The sequence below is a fragment of the Miscanthus floridulus genome, chromosome 18 (assembly GCF_019320115.1).
Source record: "Miscanthus floridulus cultivar M001 chromosome 18, ASM1932011v1, whole genome shotgun sequence".
Lineage (NCBI taxonomy): Eukaryota > Viridiplantae > Streptophyta > Magnoliopsida > Poales > Poaceae > Miscanthus > Miscanthus floridulus.
Genome location: NC_089597.1, coordinates 62656226 through 62672820, shown reverse-complemented (window position 1 = coordinate 62672820; position 16595 = coordinate 62656226). Strand labels below are relative to the sequence as shown.

At 46.8% G+C, this 16595-nt stretch overlaps 1 protein-coding gene across 1 annotated transcript; it reads right to left on the bottom strand.

The window, feature by feature from the left end:
- Positions 1–7984: 7984 nt before the first annotated feature.
- Positions 7985–9556, bottom strand: LOC136519669 (aspartyl protease family protein At5g10770-like). The gene is made up of 2 exons (XM_066513047.1): positions 9454–9556; positions 7985–9381 (listed from the first exon to the last, which is right to left on the bottom strand). Exon 2 carries the CDS (start codon positions 9353–9355, stop codon positions 8120–8122), a length of 1236 nt encoding a protein of 411 aa, XP_066369144.1. The 5' UTR covers positions 9356–9381; positions 9454–9556; the 3' UTR covers positions 7985–8119.
- Between the last annotated feature and the right edge of the window lie 7039 nt (positions 9557–16595).

Below are 16595 nucleotides of genomic sequence, written 5' to 3'. Positions count from 1 at the left end.
GGGCGCCGGGGAGAGCTCGCCGGTCACCGGCGCCAGCCCTGGTGGTCACCGGTGAGAGAGAGAGGGAGAGAGAGTCGGGTGAGGGAAGGAGTCGGGTGAGAGAGAAACAGGTGAGGAGGAGGGTGTTTATGTGTTCGTTATGACATGTGGACCCCAGACGTCATAGATACAAAAAAAAAATCCATGTGTTTTCTGGTGCTAAAATACATGTGTGTTGTATAGCATTTCTGTTTGGGGAAAGATTGCGATGGCCGTATGGCAATTATATAAAACATCACGTGACACGGATCGGGCTTCTGCTGGAAGAATTTCCAAACGGAATTTGGCCAGCGCCAAACCAACGTACAGTCTCACCCACATGTCGACGGATTGTTCAGTTTCATTCTGATCACTTCTCTTCCTTCTCCGCAAGCTGCACACGTTCATTATTCCACTTAGCTTGTAGGACTTGTTGTATACTCGCTCAGTTCCAAATTATAAGGACGTTTTAGCATTTCTAGATAAATAGATTTTGCTATGCACTTAGATATACACTATATCAAGATGCATTGCTCAACAATGTATCTAGAAAATTAAAAATATCTTAAAATTTGAAATATACGGAGTAACAATTACGAATATTAGGTTCAAGCACACACACATGCACATTGTTTAGTGAATAAGTTTGTTTTTTTTCTAAATGAGAATTCAACCACAACAGTATACGATGATAATTTTGCAAAACATTTTAAAATTTGTTTTTTTAAACGAGACAGTCAAAAAAGCTAATAAAGAAGATGTCCAGTCTGGGTGGTAAAACAAATTCTCACAAGAGAGAAAGCAACGACAAACCATAACAGAACTTCAAAAACAACACCTCACATCTCAAGGACTAGAAGACCCAAACAACATGGCCACATGGCACAAGCACCATCTCGCAGAGGAGGAGGAGGAGGAGAGGCGTACCTAGAGCCGGATCCACCGTCGCCGCCGCTGCCACCACTGCCATGGCCGGTGCGGGCGTCGGTGGTCGCCGGTGAGAGAGAGAGAGAGGGAGAGAGAGAGAGAGTCGGGTGAGGGAAGGAGTCGGGTGAGAGAGAAACCGGTGAAGAGGAGGGTGTTTATGTGTTCGTTATGACATGTGGGCCCTAGATGTCATAGATACAAAAAAATCCATGTGCTTTTTGGTGCTAAAACACATGTGTGTTGTATACCATTGGGACTCAATTTGCCTTTCTTGTCTGGGTGGCAAATGATCACCATGTCCCCGGGTTGATGTTTTTTCGCACTACTTTTTTATCTCTCCAGGTTTTTGACTCTTGGTGGTACTTGTCGAGGTTTTCTACTGCTTCAAGCCTGGTGTTTTCTACGGCTTTGAGTTCGACATATCACTGCATGGATGCTGTTGCTACTATTTCTGTTTAGAAAGATCCCAACTTGAGCTCCTCTGGCGTAATTGCCTCCTCAACCTATAGCAAGCGCATTGGTGCAAACCCTGTAGTTCTGGTTCTTGAGATGTGCCTCCATATGGCGGTGACTAGCTCCTGTGCCCACTTTCCTTTCGCTGAATCGAATAGCACTTTTGATATTGCCGTGAAAATAAGGCCATTTGCTCTTTCGACCGTGCCATTGCTCTCAGGGTGATTCACTGATGCAAATGCTAGCTTAATGCCCAGTTCGCTACCGAAATTTCTGAATTATGTGCAGTCGAACTGTTTCCTGTTATCTATTGTGATGTACGCTAGAACACCGAAATGACATATGATTCTTTGCCAGACAAAACTGATTAACGTGCCTGAGGTAATCTTCCCTAGTGCTTTTGCCTTGATCCATTTCGTGAAGTATTCGAGGGCCACAGCGGCGAAACATAGGTTCCCTGGCTCTATTGGTAGAGGCCCGACAATGTCGACTCCCCATGTTTGCAAGGGCCATGTTGGGTATATTGGTCTAGTTGGGTTTGCTGGTGCCTTTTGCTTCTTGGCGAACATCTGGCAGTTTTCGCAGCTGCAAACTAGCTGTTTTGCATCTTCGACGGCCATTGGCATGTAGAACCCTTGTCTCATTGCTCTGTGGGCGATTTCATGCGGTCCCTATGGGCTCCGCACATGCCTGAGTGCATTTTGGCTAATAGATGGGTTCCTTGTTCTCTGGTGATGCATTTGAGCATTGGAGCCATGATTCTGCTTTTGTATAGGTCTCCTACCACTATGGAGTAGTGTTTCGTTCTGGAGTTCATTCTTTCGATCTCATGCTTTGACCCTGGTTCATAGGTTTCGGTGAGGTATGCGAATATGGGTGCCCTCTAGTCATCGTTGGAGATGGCGTGTACGCTGAGCGAATGGTCTTCCTCTTCTTAGATTGCCTTGATTGTCAGTGCTTGATAGAACATGTCTGCTATCAAAAGGTGCCTTTTGCGCTGCAGCTTTCGCTAGGTCCTCTGCTTCTAGGTTTTCACCCCTCGGAATGTGTCGAAAGGAGAAACCAGCAAAGTGTTTTTCCATTCTTCTTATGGCTGCCAGGTACATGAGCAGTTCTGGCTCTTTTGCCGTGAACTCCTTTTCGACATGCCCCACAACAACTTGGGAGTCGGACTTGATTATGCATCTGCGGACACCTAGTGCTCTTAGCTTTCGCAAGCCCAACAACACTGCTTCATATTCGGCTATGTTGGTGGTGGTAAGGAACTCCAATCTTGCTGCGTATCGAAGCTTGGGCCCGTTGGGAGGAGTTAAGATCGTTGATATTCCTGCGTCGGACATACCCCATACCCCATCGCAGTGTACTATCCAAGTGGGTTCGTTAAATTGAAGCGTTGTGTCTAAGGTTGCCGGTGTCCAGTCGGCAATGAAATCGGTGAGTGCTTAGGACTTGATCGTTGATCTGTGCTCAAATTCGATGACATATTCGTTTAATTCGGTAGCCCACTTTCCTATTCGGCCAATGGCTTCACTGTTTTGAAACAATGCCTCGAGAGGTTGTGCTGACAGTACCCTAATTCGATGTGCTTGGAAATAATGTTTCAACTTCCTAGATGCCATGACCACACTGTATGCTATTTTCTCAAGCTCCGAATAGTTCAGCTTTACTCCTGATAGGGTCTCGGAGATGAAGTATATGGGGAACTACTTCATTTTGTTTTCATGCTCTTTCTCTTCGACTAGTACTGTGCATACAGGTACTGGCAAAGCTTCTAGATAGAGCAGCAAGGTGGCCGAGGGTGAAGGCTTGGACAGTGTTGTCAATTTGGTTAGGTAACTTTTTAGTTCCTCGAAAGCTTGCTGCTGCTTAGGCCCCCATTCGAAGTGTGTTCGGTGTTTCATAGAATTCTGAAAAACGGCAACCCTTTCTCCGTTGATCTTACGATGAATCTGTTTAGCGCTGCTAGCAACCAAAAAGCAAGTACAGAAGCTAATGGGGAGATCCTGGATGTGAGTTTCCTTCTTGTCGCTTTTTACGACAATGTCATCGACGTAAGCCACCAGGTTTTTTCCCTCTTGCTCGTTGAATACTTCGTCGGTCGTCCGTGGAAAGGTGGGACCTGCGTTGCGTAGCCCCTCTGGCATTCGCCGGTAGCAATACGTTCCTCCTGGTGTGATAAAACTCATTTTCTCTTCGCCTTTAGGATTCATCCAAATCTGATGGTAATCGGAAGAACAGTCCAGTAAGCTCATCATTTCACAACCTACGGCGATATCTACTAGCTTGTCAATTCTCGGTAGTGGATATGGGTCTTTTAGGCAGCACTTGTTGAGGTCTGTGAAATCCACACGCATTCACCATTTTCGGTTTTTCTTCCTGACCATGACGACATTAGCCAACCACTCTGGGTATTGCACTGGCCTGATTACGCTGGCATCTAATAGTCTGATTACTTCTGCTTTAGCTGCGTCAGCTCGTTCTGTGGACATTTTTCTTAGTTTTTGCTTTCTTGGCTACGGTCCTTGGGCAACGTTCAAGTTGTGCTGTGCTAACTCCTGGCTCACTCCCTGCAAGTCGCTTGCGGACCAAGCAAAGATGCTTTTGCTTTCATGGAGGAAGTCTAAGAGTCGGTCTCTTTCTTCTTGGGCGAGGTCGGTGCCGGTGTGCACTCATTTGTCTGGTGCCAGCCTGGACAATGGAGTTCTCTTCGTGTCTTCAGTTGTCTGTGCTCTTGGGCTAGCTATGCTTTTGCTATTCTCCTCATTGCTGGTTGGCTTCTTCGCCACTTCATTAATGAGGTTGTAGTCTGGGATAGGTTTGCCTTCTATTCGCCAGAGGCCAGCTGGTCCCCATGGACAGTGATTATGCCGAATGGTGATGGCATTTTCATGCACAAGTAGCTCTGCTTATCACTACCTCAAACCTATTGAGAACACCTCGGCCGAATATGGAGGTGTAGGGGTAATCCATGTTCACTATGTCAAAGGTGATTATTTCTGTACGGACCTTTACTCCCTCGACGAATGACACAGGTATGGCTTTTTTCCCAGCGCATCGATCTTCTTTATGCTGAAACCAAAAAGTGAGTTTTGCGGATGGTTCAAGGGTGCGCTTGTTGAGATTCATTTGTTCAAAAGGCTTTATGAACAAGATGTCTGCGGAGCTTCTATTGTCTATGAGGATGTTGTGTAGGGTGAAGCCGGCGATGTTCGTCGTTGCAGCAAACGCATCCGTGTGGGGGTAATCTCGTAGTTGGAAATCATTCTCGTCAAACCTTATTGGGACCAAAGACCAAGCTGGCCTGTTCAGAGGTAATCTAGGCGAAACTTAATGAACCCTTCTTTCGTAGTCTCTTCTTGCTCTTTTGCTCTCATGCTCTTGATTGGACCCGCCCCCCCAGTGATTGCGAATATATGTCCCTAGGAGGGTAAGATGTTGTTTACTGCTTGGTGTTCCTGAGCGCGCTCTGGCTTTGCTAGGTGTATTTGGCTAGACTACTGCGGCTCTTGCTGAGTTGGCGAAGATACAGCGGCCAAGTGCACTGGATGCTGGGCGAATGCTGATATGCCAGATAAGTAGGCTATTGCCAGGTGTATGGTGATTGGTAGTATCCCAGTAGGTAACTTGGTTGCTGCAAAGTACTGATGCTTGTCGGTATGTAAGGTTGGCTGAAAGGGCGGTGGGGCGTGATTTCACGACTGGCACTACGGAACATGTGCTTGGATGGTTTACTGCTTCTTGTGGCGTCGTCTTGCTCCTTGAGTTCTCTCGCCATTCTATTGTATTTGCAATCTTTTGTAACGTGGTCGACGTTTTCGCCGCAGACGGTACAGTATGGGGGTCTTTGGCCTCTGCCTTCTAGCCCGCTGTGCATTCCACGGCCTCCGCGGCCACCTCGATTAGGATGGTCGAAACCCCTATGTTGCTGGTTCGGCGACGGTACGTGCGGTACCTGATCTATCAAAGACTGTCCCGATACCTCCTAGAGATTATTGATTGAGCGAAAGGGCCTGACATTCCGCTGCACTGGTGTTTGCGGAGGACTTGGGGTTTTGTTTGCCTGTATCCATGAATTGCGAGTTGCCTTTCGCCTTTTGAGGTCATCGTCTGACCTTGCATAACTGCCCATTACATCAAACAACCCCTTTAAAGACTGGGGTTGCTTTGTGGCGAAATGGGCGGCGCATTGGCCTATGGCTAGGCCATCGATCGCTGCTGCTATCACTGTTTCCTCTGGGGCGTTTGGCACTTGCACCTTAATCTGAATGAATCTCTCCAGATATTCGGATAGGGTTTCATCGTCTCTTTGGATGCAATTGAGGAGGTCTCTTGTTGTTTTCGCCCGAGACTAGTATCCTTGGAAGGTGGATAATAACTCCGTCTTGAGTTGCTGCCAAGAAAGGATTGAGAGAGGTTTTAGCGAAGTGTACCAATCGTGTGCGATGTCTTCGACTGCCATGATGAGAGACTTCGCCAGAGTTTGCGTGTCTCCTCTAGCGAAAATTACAGTGGTCTCATAGCTAGCTAGGAATTTCATTGGGTTTGCCTTTCCGTCGAAAGTTGGAATACGTGGCTTGTAACCTAGCGGTCATGGGTACTGCTGAAGCACTTTGGGCAAGGACGAAGTTGAGTCGTATGCCTTGGCATTCTCATTTAGCGCTGGGTCCACAGGGATTGCAAGGTTTTTGTCCCCATTGCGTTCCCTGCAGCCCCCGCTCCATGAAGGGCTCAGATTTCTCTATGTAGTCTGTCTCTTTGGATTTCGGCCTGCCGAATGGCTCGTTGAGTTTGATCGGCTCTGTTCCGCGCCGTGGCCCGCTGTAACAGCTAGTCCTTTTTACACTGCAGCCTCGCGATATCTTGCTAGTACTGCTCTAGCTTCCTCAATTCCCTTGCCTGATCAGTGATCTCGCCGTCTTCATCTTCTTCGATTTCATTTCCGTCTTGAGAGAGTTAGATCTCTTCGGCGATGCCTTCTGGCGTTTCCTGACGGGTTCGAGTTGTGGCAGTGCCATCTGGCTGTGGGTTGGGTGCGGATGGTACCGCGGTCGCCGCCGCTGCTGCACCACTTTGGGTGGTTGTTTCCGCCGTTGTGGCGGCGGCTGCGGCAGCTGCGGATGGCTCCACTCTGTCTGTCGGTATCTTCGACTTCTTTGGTGGCATGATAACCTCGAGCAACAACCACGGTGGGCGCCAATGTTGTTCTAGGCCTTAGCCTTCAAACATCGGGTTGAGGAACGAGCGAATCAAGCAACCGAATACCAGTTCGAACACTGGGTGGACAAAACAAAACTCATGTATTCATTATGGAACCGCATGTCTCTCTTTTACAATCCCCGCCAAGGGGGCTATTTATACAGGCCGGCGGGCAGCCTACGAACAACATTGCCCCTGCAACTACTGCACATTCGGGGAATATTCCCGTCCGCTCAGGACATGTTCGCCATTTTGGAGATAACACCCGCCCCGGATGGCGTAGGCCCTCTGGTCCCCGACTAGTCCCGCCTTATGCTGCCTCTTTGCCGACCGAGCGGGCCACGACAGACTAGGGCTATTGGCACCTTGTCCCGCGACGGACTCCTCTTAGGGGCGAAACCTACAAAGTTAGTCACGCGACCTGACGTCAACTATTCGCCCAAGCAAAATGCCGACATAGTACCTAACGGGACCAATTTTCCTGGCGAGCGGCGGCTATTCGTACGGGCGAATAGTCTGAGGCACTTCAGCATGCTGACGCGCCACCTATTCGCCCCGACGAAAGGATCCATCCTCAGATTGTCAGGGCACTCACCGTATCACCCTAGCGAAAAGACTGGTCCGCGTGTAGGTCGAGCGTGGAATCAGCGCGCGAGGCTCTCTCTATTCGCCTTGGCAAAAAGGCAGCGCCGCGCTACGGAACTCTCCTCCCGCTGCCGTAGTGCATCCATCAATCTGCCAGTGCGAAGTGTTGGCTGCACCGCTGAGAGAGAGAGGGGGTAAGGACGCCCGAGCACCGTGGGGGTGCCCATAGGCTGGGCCTCCCCCCCAACAGAAGGTTGTCTCATACAGTAACCCGCTGATTTAAGAGCAAATATAAATAAACAAATATGTTTATGTTGATAATTTGCCTTCTTCATCTACATGCCATGTTTAATGTTGATATGAGCAAGAGTAGCTGTATTTATTCTATAAAAGCTTTGGAATACCTCCTGTGCATTTATATCACATTTTTATATGACCTTTCTCTGTGTAATATGCTTGTTATATTCGAAATTAGATTATTTAATTTATTTAAATATGTTGGGAGCATGTCACTTATATCTGCAATATTACAACATTGATCTGCTTCCAATAAAATTGTTATCATAGATACGTCATCCCTATTTTTTTTAAAAAAAAAATCAAAGGGCATATAATGTACCCTCTTTTTTAGTTCGACCTTACAGTGCATATTTGTCTGATGTTTTGCCAGAATTATATTGCCGCTATATAAAACTAAAGTGAAATCGTAGTTGTACATGTGCAATTTTTAAGCCACAGATAAAATATAAATATAGCATTGTTCCTTTATATTGACTGATAATATATTTAGGCATGACAACAACAAACAAAAAAAAAAACCTGCTCGTCTAGTTTTCACTTACTGCACGTACCATCCTTCCGATCCATTATTTCAGCTGCGATTCTTGTATGACGACCGTGTGAAATTTTGAAATACAGCAGCATGCACTTGAGACGTACTTCAGCAAGCGCCTGGCCGGAATCCGACGTGTCCGCGGCCAGAATCGTACAGCACCTCGAACGTGCGCTGGTTGACATTGCCAATGATTCCGATATGGCCATCCGGGGGCCCTCGGACGAACGCAAGGCAGCCGTCGAGCAGAACCCCCGAAGGCACGTCGAGGTCGATCGTGACACCGCCGTCGTACGTGAGGGCAACGGTCGGCACCGTCACGTTGCTGTTGCCGGTGAAGTTGTAGCACGTGTCGAGATCCTCGTCGTTGTTCGGTGGCAAGAGCGGGTACGCGGACATGGCGCTCCGGAAGGCTGTCCGCAGCGCCGAGTAGGCCGTCTCCGGGAGAATCGTGACGACCGTGCCGGAGTCTATGATCATGCCTCCGGAGAACACGGTCGGCTGTATGTCGAGCTGCGTCCCTCCGACGCTGATACCGGTGAGATTGACCAAGTAAAACGTCGGCACCTGAGGCACGCTGTGCAGCGGCGTGAACAGGAACCCTGCCGTGTTGTTGCTGGGCGCGCCGAGCGCGAGGAACCCGGTGGTGCTGTTGCCCGCCGGGAGGCAGTACGAGAAGGCGCCGCCGTATGTCTCCGCCGTCTGCGAGACGAGCGACTCTGGGGCGCCGCCGAGCCCGAGGAGGCCGTCGAACAGGTCGAACGTGCCACGCTGGACCAAGCCGCAGCCGAAGCTGAAGTTCTTGACCGAAACCTGTGGGCTCAGCGTCAGCGTCTCCGTGCTGTACACCCCCACTGTGATGTCCCCGTTGCCGTACTGGACCCTGTACTGGCACAGGGAGGTGCCACTGGAGTTGGTGCAGCCATTGGCGTAGGTGTCGGTGTCAAGGTCCCTGCACGCTTTGGAGTCGCACGGGATGGGCGCGTACGAGGACGACGCGCTCGGGTCGAACAGGGGGTCCTTCTGCGGGTAGCACGTGGAGGAGTTGCAGGGCTGGCACTGCACCCACGACAGGTCGCTGCCGGTGTCGATGAGGAGGACCTGCGACACAGCCGGCGTGCCGAAGCCCAGCGTGACGACGTACTCCAGAGAGTCCACGGCGGCGCCCAGGGACGTCGGGATGCTCACGCCCACGTCGGACAGCGTGATCCTGCGCCCTGATGCCTTGCGCAAGATATGGTTCCTGCGAGCGCGGTCCCGGCGAAGCATCTCGGCTCGGGACGGCCTGTTCGTGGCCGCCACCGATGCCGGCGCGCACGGTCCGTGCCGGTGCGCCAGCGGCATGGACGCACGGTTGGGATCAGAAGTCACTGACACGGATAGCACTTAAGAGTTAGTCTGAAACTTTGATTCGTATTCATCAGTAGCATTGCATTGCATACCTTGTGGTGCCGGTGAGCACGCTGCAGGATTGGATGGCGAAGAGGTGCTTGTTGGCACCACAACAAAGCCGCGCTCATTGCCTCCAAGTGCAATCAAACAGTAGCTGCATAGAAGGAGGACGCACAGAAGCAGAGGGGAAGAAGCCATGGCGATGCTTTTCGTTGCAAAGTACGTTTCCGTACCGAGGAGCCGGGGCATTATTTATCGGGCAATTTGGTGAACATTTTATTTAGGAGTATCAAACACGGCATCGAATGCCTACAAGCAGGGACGGAGAAAGCTAGACACGATGATATTTTACGTTCGTTCTACAAGCATACGAATGAATGTTCTGCTGTCTAGCTAGCAGGTCTCTCGATATATGCCCACATTTTTGTCCTCTCTACATTGCCGAAGGCCTCTGCGTGTCTATGTACGTGCATGTGACATCGTACACATCGTAAACACCGCTCCTTGCTGTAGTTTGCTGGATGTCGATTTCGATTACAACGCTATCTCCATGGCTACTTATTGGCATCTTGGTGCTTACGCCAGCTCAACAGCAAAAGACAGCAGACGGACCCGAAAAACCCATCGCCTAAGACCCTCAGGCGACTGAATTCTAGCATATGTGATAAAAAAAACACGGATCTCAGTCTTGGTTCGGCCAGAACCGGCGCCGGCGCGCGATCGAAACTCGTTCGCAGGTTCGATTCAAATGGAGAGTAGGTGTTTAGATTTTTCCAATTTCCATTATGAAAAGTCGAAAAGATATGATTCCCCCAGGGTGGTCGAGGGATTGATATTTGTGATCGGAACAAAGAAGTGAAGGAAGGACGATGAGTGGCTAACGCATGAATCCATGCCGTACCACTACGTAAAAAACGATTTTTAGCAACGATTCAATTTTTTTTAAGGGTGGCCAGTGATGGAGCCGCCCCTACAGTGGCGTGCTCAGGTGCTCAGACATCAACCGTCCCTACAAATGGAACAGCAGGGGTGGCTGGTGATATGAGCCGCCTCTACAAATAGGGTCTGATTTGTAGGGGCGGCTCAATCACCAGCCGTCCCTGGAGTTTCTATTTGTAGGGGCGGCTGGTGATTGAGCTGCCCCTACAAATGCCCCCATATACATAGCTTCGATTTGTAGGGGCGGCTCAATCACCAGCCGCCCCTACAAATGACCCACATATAAAACAACTGCAGAACCTTCTTACTCCTCGGGTTACTCACTTCAACCCGTGAAAGAAAGGTGAGGAGGCCTTGGACACCTCCCAAAAATTGCTCTACTAAGGGGAGAAGGTTTTGGTCTCAAATCCTTTGGTGGAAAGGTTATAGAAGATAAGGAAATGTTATTCCACACTTTTTTTAAAGTTTTAATGGTTGGTTAGTGAGTAATTACAGTTTTGTTTTTCTCTCTCTTCTATGGTGCTTGAGCTACTTATGAAGTAAATTAGATCCAAGTTTTAAATGTACTAGGGTAAATTAGGGAGGGAAACAAGATCATACCCTTATTTGGTCCATGTTTCTTGATTTTAGTGAACAATTAGTTAGTTTTATAGATGTTTCATGTGCATGTGGATCTAGATCTAGGGTTTGGTTTTTTTATTAATTTCGTTTTTGTAAATTTATGTTTGATGAAATTGGACTAGGGTTTGTATGAAAGATATTGGGTAAAGTATAATTGTTGCTAATTGTTGTCTTTGAAATTGTTTATTGTAATCAATAAATATGTATTTTAATTATTTATGGATAAATGGGCCATTAATTAATTTTCCTCTACCATGGTGTGTTTGTATGCTTCATATAATTATATTAGATTTATATTCATATATATCTGAAGTATATACAATTATTCTCAAGTAATTATTACTTTGATTCATTTTTATATATATCTGAATAAGTAGTCCTTTAATGTTTGTTTTGTTGTTGTTATAAAAGATGGAGTACATGAACTCTTGGATGTATGGTTCGTTAAGGTTCAAGGCAGGTTTCCGTGAAGAGGTGGATAAATTTATTGAAGCCGCAAAGAAGCATGTAACGACATTGAAAGAGAATAAGGATACAATTATTTGCCCTGTAAAGATTGCAAGAACTGTATGGCATAGACAGATTGACTATCATCAGATCACATGTGATTATGCGAGGATTTGTTGAGGACTACACAGTGTGGATTCATTATGGTAAAACAGTTATTGTTAATGACGAGGATGAGGAGGAATACAACAACAAAACCATAGAATCCCTGTCTCAATATTCAGCAGAGCTTGATGCATAAATGGATTTCGAGTTTGGTAATGAACAAGGTGGTGATGCTGGTGGTTGGGATGGTAACGACGAAGGTGGTGCCAATAATAATGGTGGAGCACGTGTCGGGGATGAAGATGATTTGGAGGACATGATTCGAGCCCTTGGACCAGAGATTTTACTAAATAGCCCGAAAGATCTAGAAAATTTAGAAAAGGTGACAAAAGCATCGAAGGAGACTGTGTATGGTGTTGAAAAGGGTTGTCCGACACATTAAACATTGCTACATTTTATGCTTGAGCTGCTCATTCTGAAGGCTAAGTACGGCTGGTCAGACTGTAGTTTCAATGATCTATTGCATCTCTTGTTATGGGTGCTGCCACAACCAAACTCAGTTCCCACCAACACATACCAAGCGAAGAAGGTCATAAGTCCATTGACAATGGGGGTTGAAAAAAATCCATGCATGCACCAACCACTGTATACTTTTTCATGGCGAAACGTTCAAGTCACTGGATAAATGTCCCCGGTGTGGGGCCAGCCGGTACAAGAACAATGACCTTTACAGTGGAGACGAACCCTCCACGGGGAAAAAGAGGAATAAGAAGGGTACAAAAAAGGTGGTACAAGAATCTCAGCCCCCAGAGGACACTCCATTAGGCAACGATGGAAAGCAGGGAAGAATTCCTGCCCTGGTAATATGGTACCTGCCAGGGATCGACCGCTTGAGACGTATCTTCCTAAACCCTAAAGAAGCTGCACTCATGACATGGTGGGATGATGAGCACAAGGTGGATGATGATAATATTGCACACCCAGCTGATTGTAGTCAGTGGCAAAGGTTTGACGAGAAGCACAAAGAATTCAGCGATGACCCAAGAAATGTACGGTTTGGCTTGAGCACCGATGGAATGAATCCCTTCAATGAGAGGATGAGCGACCATAGCACATGGCCAGTGATCTTGACCATGTACAACATCCCAACATGGTTGTGTCAGAAGAGAAAGTACCTTCTCCTCACTATTCTTATTTCTGACCCTAAACAACCAAGCATTGATATAGACGTGTTCCTCGAGCCTTTGATGCAAGAAATGGAGAGGCTATGGAGGCATGGGGAGCAGATGTACGATGCGTTCCAAAAGGAGGACTTCATATGTAGAGCAATAATATTTGTTACTACCAATGATTACCCCATGCTATTTGCTTTGTCTGGATAGATCAAGGGGAAGATGGGATGCTTGGTTTGCTTGGATGGTACTACATGGGTGTACCTGGATGCATTCAAGAAGATAGTTTACCTAAGGAACCGACGCTTCTTAAAGACAAGTCACAAGTACCGCAGCAAATTGTTCTTTAGATTTTATGACAACGCCTCGGAGATTGAACCCCCTCTGGAGAGACATCATAATGGAGAACACGTGTACAGAATGGTGAAAAACATACGCGTCGTCTATGGAAAGAAGAATCCAGATGGGACGAACAGAGATAGAAGCACACCTCCTGTCGAAGACGTACCTTTCAAGAAACAATCGATCTTCTTTCAGTATCTGCCTTATTGGCCAGACTTGGAGGTCCCCCATGCCATTGATGCTATGCACATGTAGAAGAATGTCTTTGAGAGTCTCATTGCTACCTTGATGGACACAGGCAAGTCAAAGGATGGTCCAAAAGCACGGAAAGACATGGTGCAGCTAAACGTGATGCCACAGCTTCACCCGATACCTGAGGCTAATGGAAAATACACTCTGCTAGCGGCGTGCTTCAACCTAACACCAGACGATAAGAGAGCTATATGCACTTTCCTGAGGGGGATCAAAGTCCCGACTGGGTTTTCAGCAAATGTGAAGAAGCTAGTATCGATGAAGGACTTGTCAATATCACACTGCAAGGCTTACGATTGCCATGTGATGCTGACAGTGTTTCTACCTATTGCAATCAGGGCTACAAAGCCATAGTTCTTGAAAATGGCTATCACCCGCATGTGCTACTTCTTTTCAAAGATCTCACAGAAGACGATTAGCAAGCAAGAGCTAAGTGACGTACATGAATTTGTGGTGGAGACACAAAACCAACTTGAGATGAGTTTACCTCCTGCTTTTTTGATATAATGCCACATCTTATGATTCACATGGTTCATAAAATACAGGCGCTAGGCCCTTGCTACTTGCATGAAATGTGGTCCTACGAGCGGTTCATATCGGTTCTAAGTCGATACGTGCATAATCGAGCATACCCAGAGGGCTCCATGATAGTGGGTTACAGTACTGAAGAAGTCATCGAGTGTTGTCAAGAGTACCTAAAAGTACAGAAAGGGATTGGTAAACCCGATTCTCGTCACAAGGGTAGGCTGGCTGGGAAGGGCACTAGTGGTAGAAAAGTGTTCATCGACCATGATTACAAAGAGGTGAGTCGGGCGTATTACAGTGTATTGCAGAGTACACAACTGATGCAACTGTACATTGATGAACACTTGTCTATCATTATGGTGGAGAGAAATGGCCGTTCGGATGATTGGGTCATGAAACAACACAAGCAACGACTAACTACATGGTTGAAGGACCAAAATATACCGCCTGGGGAAACCATAGACTCTATTACCATCAGTAGGTTGGCGGAGGGGCCATCGGGACAAGTGACATCTTGGAATGCTTATGACATCAGTGGGTATATGTATTATACCCACGCAAAGGATAGTAAATATGTGAACCAAAATAGCGGCGTTCGAATAGAGGCTCTCGATAGATTAGGGCAAAAGATCCAATACTTTGGCATCATTGAAGAGATATGGGAAATTGACTATGGAAGGGATATAACGGTGGCCCTGTTTCTATACTGCTGGATCAAACAACACCAACTGAACGAGGTCGGATTGAGAGTCTTGGACCTCGATAATCTAGGCTACCAAGATGATCCTTGGGTGCTCGCTTCACGTGTCGCACAAGTTTTCTATATATCTGACCCACAAAGTAACCTCCCCCCGAAGAAGAAGACAAAGCACGTGGTTGCCTCCGGGAAACAACACATTATTGGAGTTGATGGCGTGGACGATGTTGAAGCTTACAATAACTACGATGAGATGCCGCTATTCACAGACTTTCCTAAGAAGATCAGCGTTGTAGAAAAGAACCTCCCCAAAGACATAATGCCATGGGAACGAAAAGGTGTCAAGGGAAAAGTCGTTACAGCGGGCTAGCTAGTTGTTGAACGTGGAGTGTTTGTGTAAGTGTGTGTTTATATGACTTCATTTATGCATGCGTGTGAGACTATATATTTATGTACATGTGTAAGACTATATATTTTTGTATGTGTGACACTACATTTTTTGCATGTATGTGAGACTACCCTTTGCAATATCCAGATAACTCTATTTAAACATCCACTCTATTACTACTAAAACTTTATGAAATCACTTAACACTTTATGAAATAAAGAAATAACCAAAATAAAAGTAGGAGATCTTGATGAGTTATACAACTTTTATATTCATCACCTTTACAACTGAAATCATTTAGTGTTTGAAAATCAGGTTTGAAGCTGTCATTTTTTGAAATTTAAAATTTGAATTGTTCAAAATTAGTGACAAAGATAGATGACTAATACTTTGTCATATGAAGAAGTGACCAAAATAAAAGTTCTAGATAGTGAGGAGTTCAACAACTTTTATGTTCACGACTTTTATTGTTGAAATCATTTAAGGTTTCAAAATCTTATTTTAAGTTGCCATTTAGTGAAATTCAAAATTTCAACTATTCAAATTTGGTCAAATGAAAATATGATCAAAATAAAAGTTGTACATATTGATGAGTTCTACAATTTTGGTATTCATTAGTTTTTCATCTGAAATCATTTACTCTTTCAAAATATTGTTTCAAGTTGAAATTGTTTGAATTTCAAAATTTGAATCGTTCAAACAAAGTCACATGACAAGATGACCAAAATAAAAGTTGTACATGTTAATGAGTTATACAACTTTTATGTTTATAATATTTTTATTTTATTTCATTTAATGTCATAAAATTATAGTCAAAGTTTTAAATTTCAAATTTTTAATTTTTGTTTTTTTTTGTTTTCTATATTGTTTTGACTAAAATAGATTATATATATATATTTCTTCATATATATAATAATAATAAATATTATATTTGTGCATATACACAATTTTTTTATATTACTTTGTGTTTTTATGATATAAAAAATATAGAATTTACAATTTAAAAAAATGTAAAATATTTGTAGGGGCGGTTGGATCAGGAACCGCCCCTACAAATGCATTTGTAGGAGCGGTTGGATCAGGAACCGCCCCTACAAATAGTCCCGAGTATAAAACGGAGGGCGCACGGGAGTCATCTAGTCTGGGCACTGTCTTCTTCCTCCGACGCCGTCAGGCTGCCCCGCGCGCCTAGGGTTTCCGCCACCGGTCCCGCGCCCGCGCCCGCCCACACCAGTCCCCAGCACTCGGCATCCCGCACCCGGCCCCCGACACCCGCCCCCGTGCGCCGACGATGTAGGCTCCCGGCGCCCCGCGCCTGGCCCCCGGCGTCCCGCCCCCACACATCGACGATGCAGGCTCCCGGTGCCCCGCGCCCGACACGACCGTGAGGGGAGGGTTTCTTCTTCGACAGCTGCTCACCCTCCAGCAGCCGCCGCCCCCAACTCACCCCGCCGGTCCCTCCCCCTCCCCCAACTACTCCTTGACGGCTGCTCACCTCACCGTCGGAGTCGACAGAGGCCTGAAGCGAGCGCTCGAGCCGAATCTGCGACCTCATCCGTGCAAGGGCGCGCCTGGCAGGAGACGTCAAGATCGACGATGAACTGGGTTCGTCTCGGACGGCGCGAGCGAGGACGATCTTGTGAGGTACGGATCGGCGGTGAAGAGGCCTGGTCCACGGCTAAACACAGAGGTAAGCTTCGTGCG

Bases quoted from the DNA above. Each gene is read 5' to 3' on its own strand.
- LOC136519669 (XM_066513047.1), bottom strand. From the start codon at position 9,355: ATGCCGCTGGCGCACCGGCACGGACCGTGCGCGCCGGCATCGGTGGCG.